General features: G+C 41.2%; 1 protein-coding gene across 2 annotated transcripts in view; it reads left to right on the top strand.

The window, feature by feature from the left end:
- DNAJC13 (DnaJ heat shock protein family (Hsp40) member C13) overlaps positions 1-21105 on the top strand; it is a 165031-nt gene that overhangs the window by 39905 nt on the left and 104021 nt on the right. For both annotated transcript variants that reach the window (XR_012847729.1, XM_075827118.1), the window contains exons 3-6: positions 6326-6401; positions 8615-8764; positions 11572-11613; positions 17267-17467. Coding sequence is in view for 1 of the 2 variants with exons in the window: in XM_075827118.1 (XP_075683233.1) it covers positions 6326-6401; positions 8615-8764; positions 11572-11613; positions 17267-17467 (469 nt within the window). In the remaining variant the exon portion in view is untranslated. The remainder of the gene's footprint in view (positions 1-6325; positions 6402-8614; positions 8765-11571; positions 11614-17266; positions 17468-21105) is intronic.

The following is a 21105-nucleotide window of genomic DNA, read 5'->3' as shown; positions in this document are numbered from 1 at the left end:
GCTGTGACGTCACTTCCTGCCCCAGGTCCTGCGTCGGACGAGCGAGGACACATCGGCGACAGAGGCTACAGTTGATTCTGCAGCAGCATCGACGTTTGCAGGTAAGTCGATGTAGCCTCTGTCGTCTGGTGCCGATGTGTCCTCGCTCGTCCGACACGATGCAGGACCTGGGGCAGGAAGTGACGTCACAGCGTGATCTCTCGAGAACACGCTGTCTGCACTGCCAGAAACTGGGTGGTAACGAAGAGAAGTGGATGATGCTGATTTGTCAGCATCATACACTTCTATTCACAACGCCCAGCTAGTAAAACAAGTAAAAACGCCCAGATGTACACACACAATACACGCCCACTTGTACATAACTTTAAACACGCCCAGTTGTACTTAAGAAAGGCTCATTTGCATAAATATAAAAATGCTCATAACTTGGCCAAAAATGCTTGTTTTTGAAAAAAAAAAACATTACTGTAATCTACATTGCAGCGCCGATCTGCTGCAATAGGAGATGGGGGTTTGAAAATCTGGTGACAGAGCCTCTTTAAGATTACCTTACCACCTCTTTGTTCTTCCCCTTGTCTTGTTTGATGTCTTGCTTTTATGCCTTTTTTTTTTTTTTTTCTTTTTTTTTGCACTCTGTTCTTATATTGTAATTACCCAAGGTTTGTCTTTAGAGATCCTTTATTTCATGATGCTATATGGAATGCTGTGCAAGTTTTCCCCCATAATTCTGCTCTCAATACCCCATAATGACAGAGTTAATACAGAATGTTAGGAATCTTTGCTAATTTATTGAAAATGGAAAAACTAAAATATTTCATTGACTTAAGTATTCAGACCTTTTACTCCGTACTTAGCTGATGCCCCTTTGGCAGCGATAACCGCCTCCAGTCCTCTTGGGTATGATGCCACAAGATTTGCACACCTGGATTTGGGGATTTTCTGCCATTCTTCTCTGCAGATCCTCTCAAGCTCTGTCAGGTTGGATGGGGGCCGTCGCTGGACAGCCATTTTCAGGTCTCCCCAGAGATTGGCTTTGTCAGGGCTCTGGCTGGGCCACTAAAGGACATTCACAGAGTGGTCTCTAAGCCACTCCTGTGTGGTCTTGGCTGTGTGCTTAGGGTCATTGTCTAGTTGGAAGGTGAACCTTTGGCCCAGCTCCTTGTATCTTTACCTCAACCCTTTCCAGTCTCCCTGTCCTAGCCGCTGAACTCCTCCCTCCCCCCCCCCCCCTCCCTTTTTGCTGTGGAAAGGCTTGTTTCTGGCCCCTCTGCCATAAAGCCCAGATTGGTGGAGTGCTGCAGTGATGGTTGACCTTCTGGAGATTTCTCCCATCTGCACACGGGATCTTTGGAGCTCAGCCAGAGTGACCATTGGGTTCTTGGTCACTTCTCCACTTATCAAGGCCCTTCTCTCCCAATTACTTAGTTTGGTGGCCAGCTCTAGGAAGAGTCCTGGTTGTTCCAAACTTCCTCTATTTTAGCATTAGAGGTCACCAGGTTCTTGGGAACTTTCGGCCTCAGAAGTTTTTTTTGTACCCTTCTCCAGATTTTTGCCACCACACAATCCTGTCTGAGTTCTGCAGACTGTTCTTTCCTCCTCATGGTTTGGTTTTTGCTCTGATATGCATTGTCAGCCTGTGAGACCTTATATAGACAGGGGTGTGTCTTTCCAAATCATGTCCAATCAAATGAATTTACCACAGGTGAACTCCAAGGTGTAGAAAAATTTCAAAGATGAAATTTAGCTTTGGGGGCCTCTTATTTGTCTAGATCACGTGTCTTAGCAAAGGGTCTGAATACTTATGTCCATGCAAAATTTTAGTTTTTTTCATTTTTAATCAATTTGCAAAAATTATAAAATTCTGTTTTTACTTTTGTTTATGGGATATTGAGTTCAGAATGATGGGGGTAAAAACAAAATGTAAAAAGTAGGGTCTGAGGACTTTTCGAATGCACTGTGACGACCTTGCCCTTTTGTATATCGTGTATTAGTCTACGTGTAATTTCTTTTTGAAACTTTAACTTTTTATTAAAAAAGACTATTAAAAAAAACAGTCAATCGTTTTTTCCCGCCGTTTTCAGTCATGCAACGAATCCAGTGCTTACATTTTATTTATTTATTTTTCTTGTTTCTATGACGGAACAGAAACTGAAAGGCAAGCATGTTCTTATCTGCACAATATTTCACCTGTTTGAGCAGTGCTTTGTTCTCCAGAGCTTCTCTTATCACTGTAGCGGCACGTTACAACCATTGTCAGCCATTTTAGGAGGGTATGGCCAATTGTTATTGATCACGGAGCATACGTGCAAGTATATAAAACACTTCCTTCTCTAGCTCTATGAGGGAGAGCTGGAATCACAAGTTCCCGACCTCTACTGATATTGGTTCCCGTTGAACCGAAACGTCGCTGTCTTGAGGTGAATAAATCCGCCCTGTTTTCATCTACTTTGAAGTCCTGGTGCCGTTACTGCGTCCTATGGTTTTTCTCTATCTAAATTGGGGAATTGATTCATCCTTTGGTGACGAGCACATGGCCTGATTTTTGGATTTGCTGGAGTGCTGTGTTCATTTGTATCTGGACTGTGTGTGTGTGTGTGTATATATGTATATGTATATATATATATATATATATATATATATATATATATATATATATATATATATATAATCATTTATTTTATTTCCACTTTGTGTTTTTCTGTTGACCTTAGTGTAAATAGCCTAATTCATTCCACTGTAATTCAGTATTTGTGCACAATCTAAGATCATTAAGTTATTACTTTTTTATAGGTGCTAAATATATGGGTTTATAATTTTGCATTGTAGCATCTATAGCTTTAATGGTTAGATGGTCCCACTTGCATTTTGTGTAATTTCTTAGTAAAACGGTTGTTTGCCCTGTGTTTGTCTGTTGCTCCAATCAATCACCCATTTTGCTTCGGGGGAGAAGATAAGTCTGTAACAAAATCTTCTATTCTTTCCTGTTGTCTAATGTTCGTTGTTCAGCTATACGCTGTGTCAGCTCTTCTTATTCAAGCATATTTTTCTAGGAAAACAAAATGATGATGACCTTTATCACTGTGCCAGTGAATGTCTCTTCATGTAGTAGCATTAAGTTAAGCTGATGCAGCCATTTTATTATACCCCTGTATTCGTTTTTCCAGATTCCAAACAATTGTTATGTTAGAATTCTGTTGTTGAATCTTAGGGTGAGTCCAAACGCGGTGGTTCTATCGGTTTCCTGCGTTTTTCAGAAAAACTGTGTCAAAAGCCACAACTTGGCCTAACATGTTTGCTGTCAAAGTTCCTTGGTTCTTTGCTTATTTTTTGTGAAGTTGAGAGGCTGTACTATCTAAGCCGAGACATGGCAGCGACTTTGCTGTCATATTCTTTAATAAAATGGCGTCCGTATTTAGATACATATGGAAGGAGTACATAATGATGTAGGTAATGGCTACAAAATACAAATAGAACAAGAAAGCATTGAATATTCAGACATGTAGCACCTCTGATCTCTCCTAGCGACATTCATGTCCAGCTTAATCCACAGTACCGCGTGATCTCGCGAGATCACGCTGTGCTGTCACTTACTCCCGTAGTTCCTTCACACAAGCGACAGGAGAATGACCGGACATCGCCGTCTGGTCATACTCCCTTCGCTTGTGTGAAGGAACTACAGGAGTAAGTGTCCGCACAGACTGATCTCGCGAGATCACGCTGTGCTGTGGATTAAGCTGGACATGAATAAAGAGAAGTGTATGACGCTGATTGGTCAGCGTCATACACTTATCTTTACTACACCCACTTGGTCAAGAGTAAAAATAAACGCCCATTTGGGCATTAAGAACAAATTTGCATAGCACTTAAAATCCTCTTAACTTTGTCAAAAATAAAAGTTTTTAAAAAAAAAAACAAAACACATTACTTATCTACATTCAAGCGCCTATTAGGTAGAAGATAGGGCAGCTATAAACTGGTGACAGAGCCTCTTTAACCCTTTCCCGTCGTAAACAACTTTCAATTTCAAACAACTTTTTTTCCTCCACACCTTCCAAAAGCTGTAACGTCTTTATTTTTCCGTCGGTATAGTACTATGAGGGCTTGATTTTTGCGGGACGAGTTGTAGTTTTTCGTAGCACCATTTATTTTGCCATATAATGTACTAGGAAATGGGAAAGAAATTATTTGTGGAGTAGAAAAAAAAAAAAAAAGCGATTCCTCCATGGTTTTTTTTGCGCACCGTTTTTACGGAATTCACTGTGCAATTAAAACAACATGTTAACTTTATTCTGTGGGTCAATAAGATTATGGAGATACCAAATATATATATATATATATATATATATATATATATAGTTTTTTTCTATATTTTACTACTTTTACAAGTAAAAACCGAAGTGTAAAAAAGAAAATGTATTTTGTGTCGCCAAATTCCGAGAGCCATAAGTTTTTTTATTTTTCTGTCGATTAAGTGGTATGAGGGCTTATTTTTTGCGGGATAAGCTGTAGTTTTAATAATACCATTTTGGTGTACATGCGACGCTTTGATCACTTTTTATTTCATTTTTTGTGGGAGATTAGGTGACCAAAAAAATAGAGATTCTGGCGTTCACAATTTTTTTTTTTTTTTTTTTTTTACGGCGTTCACCATGCGGGTTAAATAATGATATATTGTAATAGTTCAGACTTTTATGGATGCAGCGATACCAATTATATTTATTTATTTGTTTTACTATGCTCTAGGGGGAAAATGGGGAAAGGGTTTTTTGTTTTTTTTTTAGTTTTTAAAAAAAACAACTTTATTTAACTCATTTTTAATTATTTTTTTTAATAGTCCCCCTAGGGGACTTCAACCAGCGATCGTTAGATCACTTGCACGATATACTGCAATACTAATGTATTGCAGTTTATCGTGATTCTGACCGGCAACAATTAAAGAGGCTCTGTCACCAGATTATCAAATCCCTATCACCTATTGAATGTGATCTGCACTGCAATGTAGATAACAGAAAGTTTTTTGTTTTTTTTTTTTGTTTTTTTTTTAAACTATCATTTTTGCCCAAGTTATGAGCAATTTTATATTTATGCAAATGAGCTTTTCAGTGGGCAACTGGGCGTGTTTTCTCGTTTTACCAACTGGGCGTGTATTGTGTTTTTACCAACTTGGCGTTGTGAATAGAAGTGTATGACGCTGACAAATCGGCATCATACACTTCTCATCGTTCCCACCCAGCTTCTTTCACAGCAGACACAGCGTGACGTCACCCACAGGTCCTTCAGCCTTGTTGTCGAACGAAGAAGATACATCGGCTCCAGGCGTCCAAAAGGTTAATATGCTCGTCTCTAGGGAGTTTGCTATGCTTACCTGCACATGGTGATGCTGCTGCAAATTCAACTGTACTCTGACGCCTGGAGCGGATGTGTCTTCTCTCTTCCGACGCCAAGGTTGAAGGACCTGTGGGTGACGTCACGCTGTGTGTCTGCAGTGAAAGAACCTGGCTGGGAATGATGACGTCACCCACAGGTCCTTCAACCTTGGCGTCTGAAGAGAGAAGACTCATCAGTTCCAGGCGTCAGAGAGTACAGTGCAGGTAAGCATAGCAAACTCACTAGAGACGAGCATATTAACCTTTTGGACGCCTGGAGCCAATGTATCTTCTTTGTCCGACGACAAGGTTGAAGGACCTGTGGGTGACGTCACGCTGTGTCTGCTGTGAAAGAAGCTGGGTGGGAACGATGAGAAGTGCATGACTCTGATTAGTCAGCGTCATACACTTCTATTCACAACGCCCAGTTGGTAAAAACACAATACACGTCCAGTTGGTAAAACGAGATAACTGCCACAGTTGTCCATTGAAAAGCTCATTTGCATAAATATAAAATTGCTCATAACTTGGGCAAAAATGATCGTTTTTAAAAAACAAACAAAAAACTTTGCTGTTACTTTGCAGCGCCCATCACATTCAATAGGAGATAGGGATTTGATAATCTGGTGACAGAGCCTCTTTAAGCCCTGCGGTCGCTATTGACAGCAGCATTAAACGAGCGGGATCGAGCGCGATGCCGCTCGTTACTCTGAAGTGTCGGCTGTAACAAACAGCCGACACCCGCATCGTATGGAGCGGGTTCACTTTGTGAGCACGCTCCATACTTTCCCTACCCGGCTATGACGTAACTGTAGGTCATATTCGGGAAGGGGTTAATTACTAGCAGACACTGCTAACAGCATTTGTGTTATATATTGTGGGTGTGGGAAATGTATTATTTTTAACTGTTCCCATCTATGTATCTTTTTAATGTAATTTCATTATGTTGTTTGTTCTAGGTATAAAAGAGTGTTTTCAGTGGGATCCCATGCCATAACAACATACAATCCCACCACTCTTGAAGTTACAAATCAGGTAGGTAAAGATAAAATGTTAAAAAAAAAATAAACAATTTAAGATGAGTTTTTGTTAAAGGGTTTTTCCCACAATTGAATATTAAGTTTCTCTGTTAGATCATGCAAAACAAGAATTATTTTTAAGAATTGTTCCTGTGTCTTTATATTACTGTTACATACTTTTTATGGTGCCTCTGGTGTCCTCAAGGGCTGGTAAGAAGAAGCCGCTTCTGGTGTTCCCTTATTGGCTGGCCTACATAATAACAGGAATCACTCTGCCGCCTTTGGCCAAGAGGATTCAGGCAGTGGGACTGAGCTACTTGGCATGTTACCACCGGCATTGGACACAGGAGCAATTTTAGGCCAGGTTCACACATAGCGTAGATACTGCGGAAAATCTGCAACATAATACAGTATCTGCAGAGTGGATGAGATTTGAACAAATTTCATCAACACCCTGCGTATAGAAGCGGAAAAAATGCTCAGAAATTGACCTGCAGTGCATTTTTTTTTTTTATCATCAGCATGTCAATTGTATTTGCGCAATCGCTGCTTTTTTGTTGCAGGTTTCCCCCATTGACTTAAATGGGGAGGTAAAACCAGCCTCAAACGGCAGATGTTGCGATTTGCCCCTCAAAAATCGCAACTTGTAAAAAAAAAAAAAAATAATCTTAGACTTACCCAGATTTCTGTGCTTTCTCATCCTGGCCAGCCTCCTGGGATGACGTTTCGTCCCACGTGACCGCTGCAACGGACATTTTGGATGAAACGTCATCACAGGAGGCTGGGCTGCAGGACAGCAGAGGGATGCGTCACCATGGCTATGGGTAAGTATGAAACTTTTTTTTTCTTTTTTCGTTCAGTTTTTCTCAGCAGACATTCTGGCCGACATTTCCACCTCAACTGGAACAAGTGCCAGCTTGAGGCTGCATGCACACATTGTGTCATTTGGTGCAGTAAATGCGCATCAAAACCGCAGGTAGACGCAGATAATTTCACAAGTAAAATCTGCACACTAATAGTGTATATTTTTTTTATGCGTCTTTAGGTGCGGTTTTTACATTTTGATTCGAAAATAGGTGTGGTTTTATCCTGCAGATTTTGTTTCTTTTTTTTTTTTTTATATATATAAACTTGTCAGATACAATTCGCAGACAGAAAGATAAATTGACATACTGTGGATTTTAAAATGTGCCCCATAGATCAATTTATATATGGAAAAATTTTGCAATTTGTAGATGAGATTACTTGAAATCTCATTTGCTTTGCTCATGTTGTATTACGCTGTGTATTTGCTGCAGGAAAATCCACGCAGCAAATCCGTACGCAATGCACATTGTGTACGTTTGGCCTAAAGGAAAAGTAGAAACAGAAAACAACTTTATCTAAGGTTTTTATCATATATATTATCTCTAATATATTATATATATGTTTTAAGTCTTTTTTTTTTTATGTGACTATCCATATAAAAAAAAATCCTAAAAAGTAATGAACGCATTTTCTCCTACCTACTGTACTTAAAATGTATAAAGTAAGCTAAAATCAAATTCATGAAGTAGATCTTGATTGTTGTTTTTATAAAATCATTGTCAACCCGGTGAGGTTGATATTTTTCTCATGTTATACTTATTTATTTATATTGTCCATTTACACTATGTACACCTTTAATAAAAAAACAACAACAATTATGCAGTCTTGAAACTATTCCTACCATTTTGTGTCCACACCTCCTATACAGACAAATGCATCCCCATGGTAACAGACTACAAACAAACCCTGTGTTGTCTTCTGCAGTTATACTTCTGTCCTCTACTTCTTGTCAACTTGCATTAGATAGGTTAGTAAGAAGTAGAGACTGATGGCCGAGAATGGCTTTAGACAACATAATTTGTGTTATCATTGAGATGCAAAGGTCTGCAATGGAGCTGTATACGAAAAGCAAAGATTTAGCTTTTTGGCAGTGAAAGGGAAAAAGAACGGTGTCAATCAAACACACAACTGGGAACTGCTTTATGGCCTAAAATAACAAATCTGCACATACTCTCCTTTTTAAAGCCCCAACAGCCAGACTATACTGACTTTATCGATGTGGCTAGTGAGTGCGTATTTGTTATTTTTAGCCCATAAGCAACTCCCGTAAATTATTACTCACATCTCTAAAAACCCCTTTAATGATTTTAATACAAAAAAAATAGAATAAATCCTATGCTGATTATGGGTTTTGTGTTTCAGTGGCCTTATGGAGACATTTGCAGCATCGGTCCTGTGGGAAAAGGGCAAGGATCAGAATTTGCCCTCACATTTCGGAAGGGCAGTGGGAGGAAGTCTGAAACATTAAAGTTTTCTACTGAGCACAGGACAGAACTTCTGACAGAAGCCCTGGTAAGATATTTTTGCACATTCTACAGATTAGCTGTACTGGAGAGCACTTGATTGTGAATATACACTGCTTCAAAAAATTAAGGGAACGCTTAAATATCACATCGGATCTCGATGAACGAAAGATTTCAGTTGAAAAACTTTACTGATATAATTTGTGTAATTCTTTTGAGAACAAATTCACGTATCAACGGTCCATGGAAACCAAAATCAAAAAACCAATTGAGGGTTAGATTCCAAATCGCCCCAAATATAAAAGTAAAAAATTTAAATCACAGGCGGATCCAACTTGTGTGAATTTTCATCACGGCAACACATAATGCGTGCTCCTTATGAGACAGCTGGATCAGGGCATTAGTAAGCTCCTAGACTCTGTGCCACTACTTGGCGTCTAATGCATTGATTAATAATGTCCTAGAGGTTCTCAAAGGTCTGTGGAACATAAGGGCCAGTCAATGGCATCAATGCTCTCAACATTGATAAACTACCTATACACCGGGGCCACGTGAGACCGGACATTGTTCTTCATCAGTAGTAACCGAGGGCCCAGTGCACCAGAGTAAGGTCTCATAATGGCTCATAGGATTTCAACCTGGTACCGAACAGCAGTCAGGGTACACGTGGAGGTTTGTGCAACCCTCTAAGAATTTGCTTCCTGTGACCATCACTGACCCACTGTCAAACCAGTCATGCTGGATTATGTTGCAAGTAGTGTAAAGTTCACCACGGCGTCTCCAGACTCTCATGTCTGTCACGTGCTCATTTGTGAAGAGAACGGGATTCCAATGGCGGAACTGGGAATTCTGGTGTTCTCTGGCAAATGGCAATCGAGCTGCATGGTGCTGGCCTGTGAGCACAGGTACAACTACAGGACGTCGGGCCCTCATGCAGTCTGTTTCTTTATTTCCAATAAACATTGTATTAGATTTGTCTGCAGAACATAGTATACAAAGAGGTGCCGCAACATGTGGGACCTCCAAAAACATAAAATAATTGAATAGAGATACAGGGAATCAATCAAAATCATATAAATCTGAGTATCATATCAAATGACATGTCCGTACAGTATAATAATACAACAGCCCAGAGTATGCGTCACTCCATGGTACTGCAAAGGTCAGACGCAATCGAGTTACATAACACAAATCAGTAGGATGTAAAGCGGAACCTAGAACACATTGGGAACGGGAGGTAGCATACTCCATAGTTTCCAGTCTTTCTCAAACTTAACTAGTGTGTGATTTTTTTGATAGCCCATGACCTTTCTATTTTGAAGGAGAACTAAATTTGATGCAGTAATTCTGCTTTAGTAAAGGATTCAGACTATTTCCATTTACGGGCGGCCAGCAATACATGGGACAAGACTACACCCCCATCATTCGGGATTTGATCACGACCCAGAAAGCACAAAGCCAATCCGGGTGAAGCCACTATATGAGATCGTAAAATTTGGGAAATAAGCCGGAAAGCAATAGACCAAAGAGAGTGGGCTATTGGATGTTCCCACCACATATGCATGTATGTACCCCTAGCTCCACAACCTCTCCAACAGAACTCCGATGCAGAGTCAGACATTTTAGCCACTTGAGTTGGTGTAAGGCACCACCTGAAGGCAATTTTCCTTGACATTTCCCAACGTATCGAGTATTTGGAAATTCTCTCTTTACCAACGCCAATCATGAAAAGATCTATCCAGACACAAATCCATATCCCATTTAGAGATGTATGAATTTTTTTTCAGTAGGTTATTAGCATAAAACATTAGAGCTAGACGTGCAAGGGACGGAGTAAAAACATCCAGTGAGGAGAGCGCATGTCGAATGCACAGATACTTATAAGAGTCTACGTTCGGAATGCCGTATGAGGAAGAGAGGACTTGGAATGAACAGAAGGTAGCGTTGACGTAAAGACAGGAAATTTTTGCCAAACCTGCACTTACCCAGGAGTCCATATTCATATTATCTAAATAATATAAATATCTGAGAGGCATATCTTTTAGAGACTCACAATCCCCGCCATCAGATTTGCGAAGAAAGTAGAAAATGCATGCAAGGAGACTGATGTCCCCACCAGGGGAACCCTCGGAGATAACCTTAGGGGATTTTATATTGATACGCCTGGACCTATTATCCGCACCTTTTAGTCTTAAGCCATTGAACTTCTTCCAAAGCATTATGGGTGTCTACTAGCTGACTGCGGGCCTTCCTGGAGAAGCCCGACTACCTTTGCAACCTGAATGGGCTGCAGGTACCGCCGCATGCTACCAGAAGTGACCAGGACACTATAAAAATGCAATACTAGAGAAGAATCCATCAAAAACGATAAGGAGAGCAGAATTGTTTGTGGCCACCACCTGCAAAACCATTCCCTCTTTGGGGGATGTCTTGCTGATGCCTTTCCAGTGCACCTGTTTCTACTTTAATTTGCACCAAAGCAGGTGAAATTGATTAACAATCGCTTATGCTTCCCAATGTTCACACGTTGTGGTAAAAATTTGTTTGTTTTTTTTTGCCACGATTTGCAACAAAGCTGCGCTACTATGCGTTAAAATAACGCATTTTGACCATGATGTGTGAACTCTGCCTTACTGGACAGACATTCCTGAAGTTTACCGGTAATTGACTTTGGGTTATACTGTGATGCTTAAATGTTCCCTTCATTTTTGTAAGCAGTATATAAGTGTATGTTTGAGTATGTCAGTTTTCAGTATTTGCATGCCTGTGTGTTGTCTGGGGTTTACTTTTTATTTTTGTACTGCCTTGTAAACGCAGCATATTTGTACTCAAATTGTTTTTTTTCCCCCCCAATAGCGATTCAGGACGGATTTTTCTGAAGGGAAGATTACTGGAAGGGCAAGTATACTATGAACAACCACACATGCAATAGCATTAAAAATGTCACATCAGCTGTAATACCCAGGGACTCTATTGATGTGTTTTGGGAGGGTTTTCTCATTGGCAAATCGAGGCTACATATTAAGATGCCACTTGAGATAATAAAAATGGTTTCTACAAGGGTAGATAAGCTAAGTCTCTTTTTAATATAGAAACTGTTAAAACAAGTAAGGCAATTGTAATTTGTGTTATACACCCAGCTTTGGAAAACATGGGCAGATTTATCAATGTATATCTGACTATTTTCTGAATTACATACATTGAAAGTGATTTGCATTATAGCCAAATGCCATATTTAAAAAGCTCCTAGGCCACTTCCTCCCGACGCGTACGAATGTGTTGTTAAAAGTGGGCGGGGCTTTCTGAGTTGCACTGAGCGCAACTCCTATCTAAAAGATTTGACGCTTTTCTAACTAGAAAAGTATTTAAAAACAATACCATGTCTTGACTGTTGCGCAAGAGTATAGGCGCACTACTGCAGTTTTTTCAATTAAAGTGCAATTTCGGATCGCATAGAGGTTACAGCTGACTGCAAAATTGGTGCTACTTACTCCTTTCCTCCTCTTCCCCTGTTTTCTTAACTGTTCACTCAGACATAATTGACTCATAGAAGCTGTAGAGTAGATAGAAGACAATTCTAAGCTTTACTGAGAGATCAGGTTACAGCTGCCCATAGAAGTCTATGTAGAGAGGCAGGGTAAAAAGAAGCAGGAGACTTGTTAACTGTCTCCTATACACAGCATAAAGAGGAGATCCATTATACAGCAGTAAGGAGCAGTGCAGCTGGAAATCTAGCACTATGGTGAGCTATAACCCTTACCAGAAGAAACATGGAGAAGTTTATACATCAGTAATGAGCAGCATAGGTGAGGCTCCAGCACTGTTGTGAGATCTAACTGTCTGTCTGCAGCTACTGCCTCCTTCTGCGCTCCCTCCCCTCTCCATAGACTTGAAGTGGCAACTGTAACCTGATCACTCAGTGGAGCTTGTAAACAATCTCCTCCCTGCCTCACTGAAAACAGTTCTATGAGTGAATTTTGAGTGAATTAACAGTTAAGAAAACGGGATGGTAAGAGCCTGATAAGTGGAAAAAGAGGCATTTTTCTCTAATAAGATATATCACAAAGTTTATATTTTGTATCATTAATACATAAAAAAATATTTATAACTGAAGGTATTCTTTAAATATCTAGATACACTGAATGACCAATTTATTTAGAGATATCTGTCCTTTCACATTTAGGGCTTTCCTGCATTGAAATTATACAAGTGACCCCAGAGTGCAGCATAAAATCAAGTGAGCAAGTTTTCCATGTATTCATTTCAGTGTGAATCCACATTAGAATAGGAAAATCGAGCGAACTGAGCAACTTTGATTGCGCCATGGTCATCCGTGCTGGACTAGGGCCAGCATTTCAAAAACTGACAACCTTGTGGGGTTGTCTCGTGCAACGGTGTCGAGTATCGGAGAATGGTGTGATCAAGGATAATCCAGTGAAAGGGGATCCTGTGGATATCGGCAACTCGTCGACAAAATCGGTCAGAGGAGAATCTCATGAATATTTTTGATAAACAGGCAGTGCACAGTCAATCAAATTGTGGCCAAATACAATGCTGGTGCTTCAATTAACATGTCCATACCCACAACTCGACGTTCCTTTGCACAGATGGGCTGTGATAGCAGGCAACATGTTCCAGTGTTATTGCTGTCTAAGGCAGACAAAAAGGCAAGACTCCAGTGTGTAAAAGAGCGTAAAAATTGGATTACTGAGCAGTGGAAAAACATTGCCCGGTCAGATTAATCCAGATTTCTGTTGCACCATGCTGATGAGAGGGTGAGCATTTGGCGCAAGCAGCATGAGCCGATTTACTCTATCAGGTGTCAACAGTTCAGGTTGGTGCAGGTAGATTATTGGAGTCTTTTCTTGGTGCACACTGGATCCTCTGATACCCGAGGATACATTTTTGAATAGAAGGGCTTATTCAAGCAAAGTGGCGGACCAAGTTCATTCCTTCATGGCAGCTGTTTACTTTATGGCAGAAGGCACTTAGGAGAAGCTATCCTGTCCGCATGGGCGAATATTCCTGCAGAATGATTTCAACACCTAGTGGAGTCAATGCCATGATGAATTGCTGCGGTTCTGAAGGCCAAAGGAGGTCCAACGTGCTAGTAGATGGGTGTCTATAATAAAGTGGTCATTCAGTGTACAATCAATGTTTAATTAAAGTTCTTTGTATGGTATTTAATAATAATGTCCTAAATGGATTACATTTGTTTGCTTGGAATGGGTAAGGCCCTTTTCACATAGGTCTTTTTGCAGGTAGAAAAAAAATCTGTCTCCTAATTCTTTCAGGAATTTTGAAGCAGATTTGGAACAGCCTGCGTTTTTTTTTTCTCTTTGTATTTCGCTGCATATTTTGCCCACGGCCATGGACTCTAATGCAAGGGTTTTTTTTCTGCCCCCCATTGATTTCAATGGGAGGTCAGGTGGAAACCGCAGCAAGAAAAAACATGCCGTTTTTTCCCCCCGCGAGCAGCCGGAGAAAAAATGTCAAACATTGAACAACAATGTTCTCTAGTCCCATTTAAATCAAGTGGGGCGATTTCGGCAATTTTTTGGCGCTGATTCAGACGTGGTCTCTGCATCAAAATCAGCGCCAAAAAACTGTGTAAACTGACCCTTAGTGTATAGCAGGGGTCGGGAACCTATGGCTCGCGAGCCAGATATGGCTCTTTTGATGGCCGTATCTGGCTCGCAAACAGGGCTCCTACCCAGTGGCGGATTATCATTAGGGCGTTTCGGGCGGTCGCCCGGGGCCCAAGACTGCCAGGGGGCCCAAGGAGCCTATGACCGCCCGAACCCCCTCATGCCCAGTGGCGTCGCTAGCACCGGAGGGAGCCCCGGTGCCAGGACCGCACCTGTCAGGCGAGGGGAGCTTTGCTTCTACTTAGCAGCCGTGGTCTGTGCTGCTTTAGAAGCTCCCCCTCCAGCCCCCCTTCCCTGCTCTAAACATCTCTGCTGCTAGCTGTCGGGACATGGGGGAGGGGAGACTGTCGGCGGGCTCTGTGCTGTGAGCAGGAGAAGAGCTGCAGTGAAGACATAAAAGGTAAGTGCATGTGTGTTTAATATCCATATTCATGTGTGTTTAATGTCCATATTCATGTATGTTTAATGTCCATATTCATGTATGTTTAATGTCCATATTCATGTATGTTTAATGTCCATATTCATGTATGTTTAATGTCCATATTCATGTGTTTACAAGGTGTACTTTGTGTATAATGTGCATACTCGTGTATAATGTGCCTACTCGTGTGTACTTTGTGTACTATGCATACTTTGTGTATAATGTGCCTACTTTGTGTACTTTGTGCATAATGTGTGTACTTTGTGTACTGTGCGTACTTTGTGCATAATGTGCGTACTTTGTACTGTGCGTACTTTGTGCATAATGTGCGTACTTTGTGCGTACTTTGTGCATAATGTGCGTACTTTGTGCGTACTTTGTGCATAATGTGCGTACTTTGTGCGTACTTTGTGCATAATGTGCGTACTTTGTGCATAATGTGGTACTTTGTGTACTGTGCATACTTTGTGCATAATGTGCCTACTTTGTGCATAATGTGCGTACTTTGTGCATAATGTGCGTACTTTGTGCATAATGTGCCTACTTTGTGCATAATGTGCGTACTTTGTGCATAATGTGGTACTTTGTGTACTGTGCATACTTTGTGCATAATGTGCGTACTTTGTGCATAATGTGCGTACTTTGTGCATAATGTGCCTACTTTGTGTACTGTGTGTACTTTGTGCATAATGTGCGTACTTTGTGCATAATGTGCGTACTTTGTGCATAATGTGGGTACTTTGTGCATAATGTGCGTACTTTGTGCATAATGTGCGTACTGTGTGTACTTTGTGCATAATGTGCCTACTTTGTGCATAATGTGGTACTTTGTGTACTGTGCATACTTTGTGCATAATGTGCGTACTTTGTGTACTTTGTGCATAATGTGCGTACTTTGTGCATAATGTGCCTACTTTGTGCATAATGTGCCTACTTTGTGCATAATGTGCGTACTTTGTGTACTTTGTGCATAATGTGCGTACTTTGTGCATAATGTGCCTACTTTGTGCATAATGTGCGTACTTTGTGTACTTTGTGCATAATGTGCGTACTTTGTGCATAATGTGCCTACTTTGTGCATAATGTGGTACTTTGTGTACTGTGCATACTTTGTGCATAATGTGCGTACTTTGTGTACTTTGTGCATAATGTGCGTACTTTGTGCATAATGTGCCTACTTTGTGCGTACTTTGTGTACTTTGTGCATAATGTGCGTACTTTGTGCATAATGTGCGTACTGTGTGTACTTTGTGCATAATGTGCCTACTTTGTGTACTAGTGTTTAGGTAGTGTTAGCAATAGTTACGGCGCGGCAGGGTGGTGGTGGAGAAGGGGGGCCCAAGTTTGGGTAACAGCCCAGGGCCCATGGTCTTCTTAATCCGCCACTGCTCCTACCTGTCTATGGGAAGGATGCATGCACCGCGCTCCATCAGCCCGTGCACCGCGCTCCATCAGGCCGCGGTGCACGCTGATATTGGTAGTTCTTTGATGGCCTGATAAGCATTGGCGGCAGTGGTGAGCGGCAGGGAGCATGGACTACATTTCCCATAACTCCCTGCATAGCCGCGCCGTCTGCAAGCACGCACCTGCGTCCCCTAGTGAAGCGGCATCTGCCTCCTCCCTTGTGTCTCCCTTGGACGTTAACGGTAGGAAGTATTCTATTCGTCGTTGGTTAGCAACAGCATTAAAACGTTATTATGTTATAAAAAAAAGAGTTCGGAGATTTGTTGTTCTTTAAAATTAAATACAAGTCAATGTGTGCACTTTATGTACAGTGAGACTATTTAATAAAGTTCAATTATTTATTACGCTGGGTGTGCCTGCTTGTATGTACCACTTTAAGTAGTAAATGCTTTAGTTCCCTATGGGTCTGAGCCTCTCTTTTTTGTTCATTTTCTGTAAGACCAACACTTTTAAAAGGGCCACTGACAGATACAATTGCTCCAGCGGTCACTTAGTACACAAAGGAGTGTTCCTCTCTGCTGCACTAAGCCACCGCTGGACCTAAACAATAATTCGCTGTAAAATAATAAAATAGATAATTGACATAACTGACAATGCGTTGTGTGACATGTCCAACATTCCAGCTTCTTTCTTCTGCGAATGCCTCAAAGCTGGCATTCTCTCAACATCAGGTGGGAAGAATGCCAGCTTCCAGTCATGCGCAGGAAAAAGAAGAAGCCAGACTGCTGGACTGATGTCATGCATCGCAAGCTCACAATGTAAGTTATTTATTTAATTTTTTTACTGCTAATTACCATTGTTTCAGTCCAGTTGTGGCTTTATACAGCAGGGAGGAGCATTCCTTGCTGTACTAAGTGAACATTGGAGCGATTGATCTGTCAATGGCCCTTTAAACATATTGTACGGCTCTCGCGGAATTATATTTCAAAATATGTGGCGTTTACGGCTCTCTTAGCCAAAAAGGTTCCTGACCCCTGGTGTATAGCCTTGGTTTAATTAGTTTCCTATTTTGTTTTAGAGGTACAACTGCTACAAGCATCACTGGAGTGATAGTAGAAAATTAGTCACTCTGGAAGTGACTCCGGGGGGAATAGACCAAATTGATCCAACGAACAATCGTGTCCTCTGCTCTTATGACTATCGGAATATTGAAGGTTTTGCAGAAGTTTCTGATTACCAAGGAGGGTTCTGCATTTTGTACGGAGGTTTTAGTCGACTGGTAAGTGTTTCTGGCCATTTTATGGCTTAAATTTTTTTTTATCAAAATGTTAAGGCCCTGTTTACACGGTGGATTCTCCATAGACAAATCCGCCATGAATTTATTTTAATTTTTTTATAGAAAATTCACGACAGAAATCCGCAACTGAAAATATAATTTCTGACGCAGACTGGCCAGCGTATCCGCACGCGGATTAGCTCTATTGTAATTCAGGGTATCTAATCTGTGTCAATAATGAACGTGCTGTGGTTTTGAAAATCTGCAATGTGTTTATTCCGCGCAGATATTTTCTAGAGCATGTGAATAGGGTATCAACAATGTTCTCTCTAAGGCCGGGTTCCCACGTATCAGCTGAATTCTGTGCGGAAATTCCGCAGCACTTACAGTAGTAGCAAAGTGAATGAGATTTAGAAAGTCTCCTGCCCACGCTGTGGGAAAAAAAACGCACAAAAGTCGTGCGGAAAGTGATCTGAGTTGCATGTCAATTTATAAAACCGATAAAAACAAGGGGACATATACAAAAACACCGAAAAAGGCCATACTTACAAATGGACACAGCCAGGTCAGAAACGCTGATGGAGAGTGAGCAGGTGCTTTAAATAATAATAGCCACTCCCACTAGTCTTGAGGGGAGTGGTGTGTGGTGCATGGGATGTGTAGTAAGAAATAATAAATGATTATTATTTCTTACTACACATCCCATGCACCACACACACCACTCCCCTCAAGACTAGTGGGAGTGGCTATTATTATTTAAAGCACCTGCTCACTCCTTCATCAGCGTTTCTGACCTGGCTGTGTCCATTTGTAAGTATGGCCTTTTTCGGTGTGCATGTCAATTTATGCTGCGTGTTCTGTGCGGAGATGCTTCGTGTTTGGCTCATAGACTTCAATGGGGAGCAGAAATTCTGCAACAGATTTATTTTGCGGTTTTTACATCGTTTACGCAGCGGAAACACATTAAAAAGCGCTGGGAATTCGCAAGTGCACATATAATTTGCTGTAACCAATGCTAAATCCGCAGGTAAAACCGCTGCAGAAAAAAAAGTTTCCGCCGCAATATGAGCTGAAAAGCTCACTATTTCGTGTGGATTTCTGTCACAGATTTACCAGCGTTTTTCTAGAGATGCTGTTGTGGATTTTCTGTTGCAGAACATCTGCAGCGTATCCTGTGTGTGGAAACATGCCCTAAGCCTTTGTAGCTGGTGAGCGGCACAGTTAGGCCTTGTTCACACGGCGTGTATTCGATGAGTTTTGCAGCGTTTTACGTGCCGAAAAATGTGTAAAAAATGCATGCTCTGAGCTTCCCATTGACGTGTATATGATACGTTTTTTTTTGTGTAAATAAACAAGTGTCAGGTCGATTCTTAGTGTGTAGAACAAGCTTAATTCCCATAGTCAATGGGAGTCCTAATTACGCAACCCGAAAAATGCGCCTCAAATGCGGCAAAAAAACGCGTCAAACACCTGTACTTTAAAAAGCACTTGGCAAAAACGCTACACGTAGTCTGTTTTTGAGCGCCGTGTGAACAAGGCCTCTCTGTCATGGGCACTGTGTTATCTAAGCCAAGTACAGCATCAAGTAAATATTATTGTACAGTGCTCCTTTATGATCTAGGGCAGTAAAGGAGTTATCGTTAGTATCCCTGATGGTCTAGAGTAGTGAAGTGGTTAATGTCAAGATCCCTTGTTATCTTGGGCAGTGATGGGGTTAGTTTTAGGATCCCTGGTGGAGGACAGTGTAGGGTTTAACCTTTCATACCTAGTCCAGTGGTTACTCACCTCTCCGGGATCCAGCATTGTCCTTACTGTAACGGAAAGACGACCACTTATCGTTCAGTTTCTTGTTCTCTCTCTGAACTGATCATAGAGATGAGCGTAGGGAGGGGGTAGAGAGGATGGAGCAGCTGTATCTGTACAAATGCTCGGTTCTCTCCGTGATTGGGCATAGCCATTCAGTAGCGCTCTACCGATCATTACGGGGGAAGCTCAGGGAGTCTGTACAGGGGTAGCCTCTGTGCAGTTCTGCAGTGCAGCTTAAAGGGAACAGCAGTCAGTATAACATACTCTATTCACATGCTTTGTAAGGAGTTAGGGGATTCCATCAGTATCCACGACAGAAACCTTATTGTGTGAACATGGCATTAAGCTGTGAACTTGAAAGGGTTTTCTCCTAATGGTCTTTGGTATATATCCATTAGATATAAAAACTCACTTCAGTGGACAGTGCAGCAACAATGTTAAAGGGTTATTCCCAGCTCCCTGTTTATTTTTATTTTTTTAGGTAATTCATTTATATATGTAGTATTTTGCACCCCTTGCAGTCATCCACATCTTAATACTTCTTATGGCTCCGTCTATTTTCGCCCCTTCTCCTACCCCGGCGTTTCCTGAAGTGTGGTCGTGTCGCTCAAGCATTTCTCTCCGCCACTATCTTGATTCGCGCTCCTGATGCTGCTTTCAAAAACTTCTGATAGCAGCACTGGACTCGCAAACGAAGGGAATAGCTCGAGGGTTGCTGTCCAAGCCCTGGAGCAGTTTCTCACAAATAATATGACCAGCTGGGGAGGAGGAAGGGTTGGGAGATCGCAGTCTCCGCGTGCTCCCAGCAATCTAGCCAACAGAGACTGAGAACTGCGCAAGCGCGTCAGCAGATTGCAAACAGCAGCAGTGGTCGTTTCCATAGGAATGACCACCGCAACAAAGATGGCGGAATGGGGTGAAGAGAAGGCTGTAGCTGCAAAACACTTCACTACAGAAAGGTGTTTAAAGATATTAAGTGTTTTTCACTCCTTCACACTTGGACATAAAAATATATGTTGGGAATAACGTTTTAATAGATCCAGAAGCCTCTGCAATTAAATCAATAGGAGTACAGTATTATGTGTATTGTGATTAGTTTTTTATTTATTTTTCTTGTGTGTCATCGCCTGTTCATTTTCCCTTTATCAGTGACTTAGTTGTTTGTAGAATTAGAATAATTCTATCCCTGATGTAACGGAAATCATACACATACTTCCTGGTGAGCTTGTGGCGGGCTTGTGCTTATATAAAGCAGACAACCTGAAAAGAAAGATCTGCAGTGTAAATGATTAGACAAAAAGGAAGTGGATTTTAAAGTATGTCAGGCACCTTGTAGATAATTCAGCTAAACTGCAGTTATGAAGTCCTAATAGATCTCTTCTAAAAGCAGCGAACACTGAGGGAAATAAATAGCAGGTAAGCATCACAGAAACCTAGTGGCTGACGTCTCATTTTTAAAGGGAATGTGTCGCTAGAAAAACATATTTGTTTTAGTTAAACAATTATTATTTAAGTGATTACACGTTGTTTTCATTTTTTCACTAGTCAGGAAATATTCTAAATTAGATTCTAATTTATAACAGCAGTTCCCAAAATTGCAGCATGGTCAATGTGGTAAAGCAACCTTATTGCTTTATGCTGCAAATTTGGGGTAGACACACTCTCTCTAGTGTCCTCACACAATTCCCCCTCCCAGGAGAAGGAGGGGTTTGAATCTTCAAACCTCCTACACTGTGTGCCACCATTTTCTGAGCGACTGCACAGTGGAGGAGGATTAGATACAGTTCTCAGACGACAGTATAACACGAACATAATACACACATCACATACACGAA

This window comes from Rhinoderma darwinii, chromosome 5, assembly GCF_050947455.1.
Source record: "Rhinoderma darwinii isolate aRhiDar2 chromosome 5, aRhiDar2.hap1, whole genome shotgun sequence".
Taxonomy (NCBI): domain Eukaryota; kingdom Metazoa; phylum Chordata; class Amphibia; order Anura; family Rhinodermatidae; genus Rhinoderma; species Rhinoderma darwinii.
This window is presented reverse-complemented; position numbering and strand designations above follow the sequence as displayed.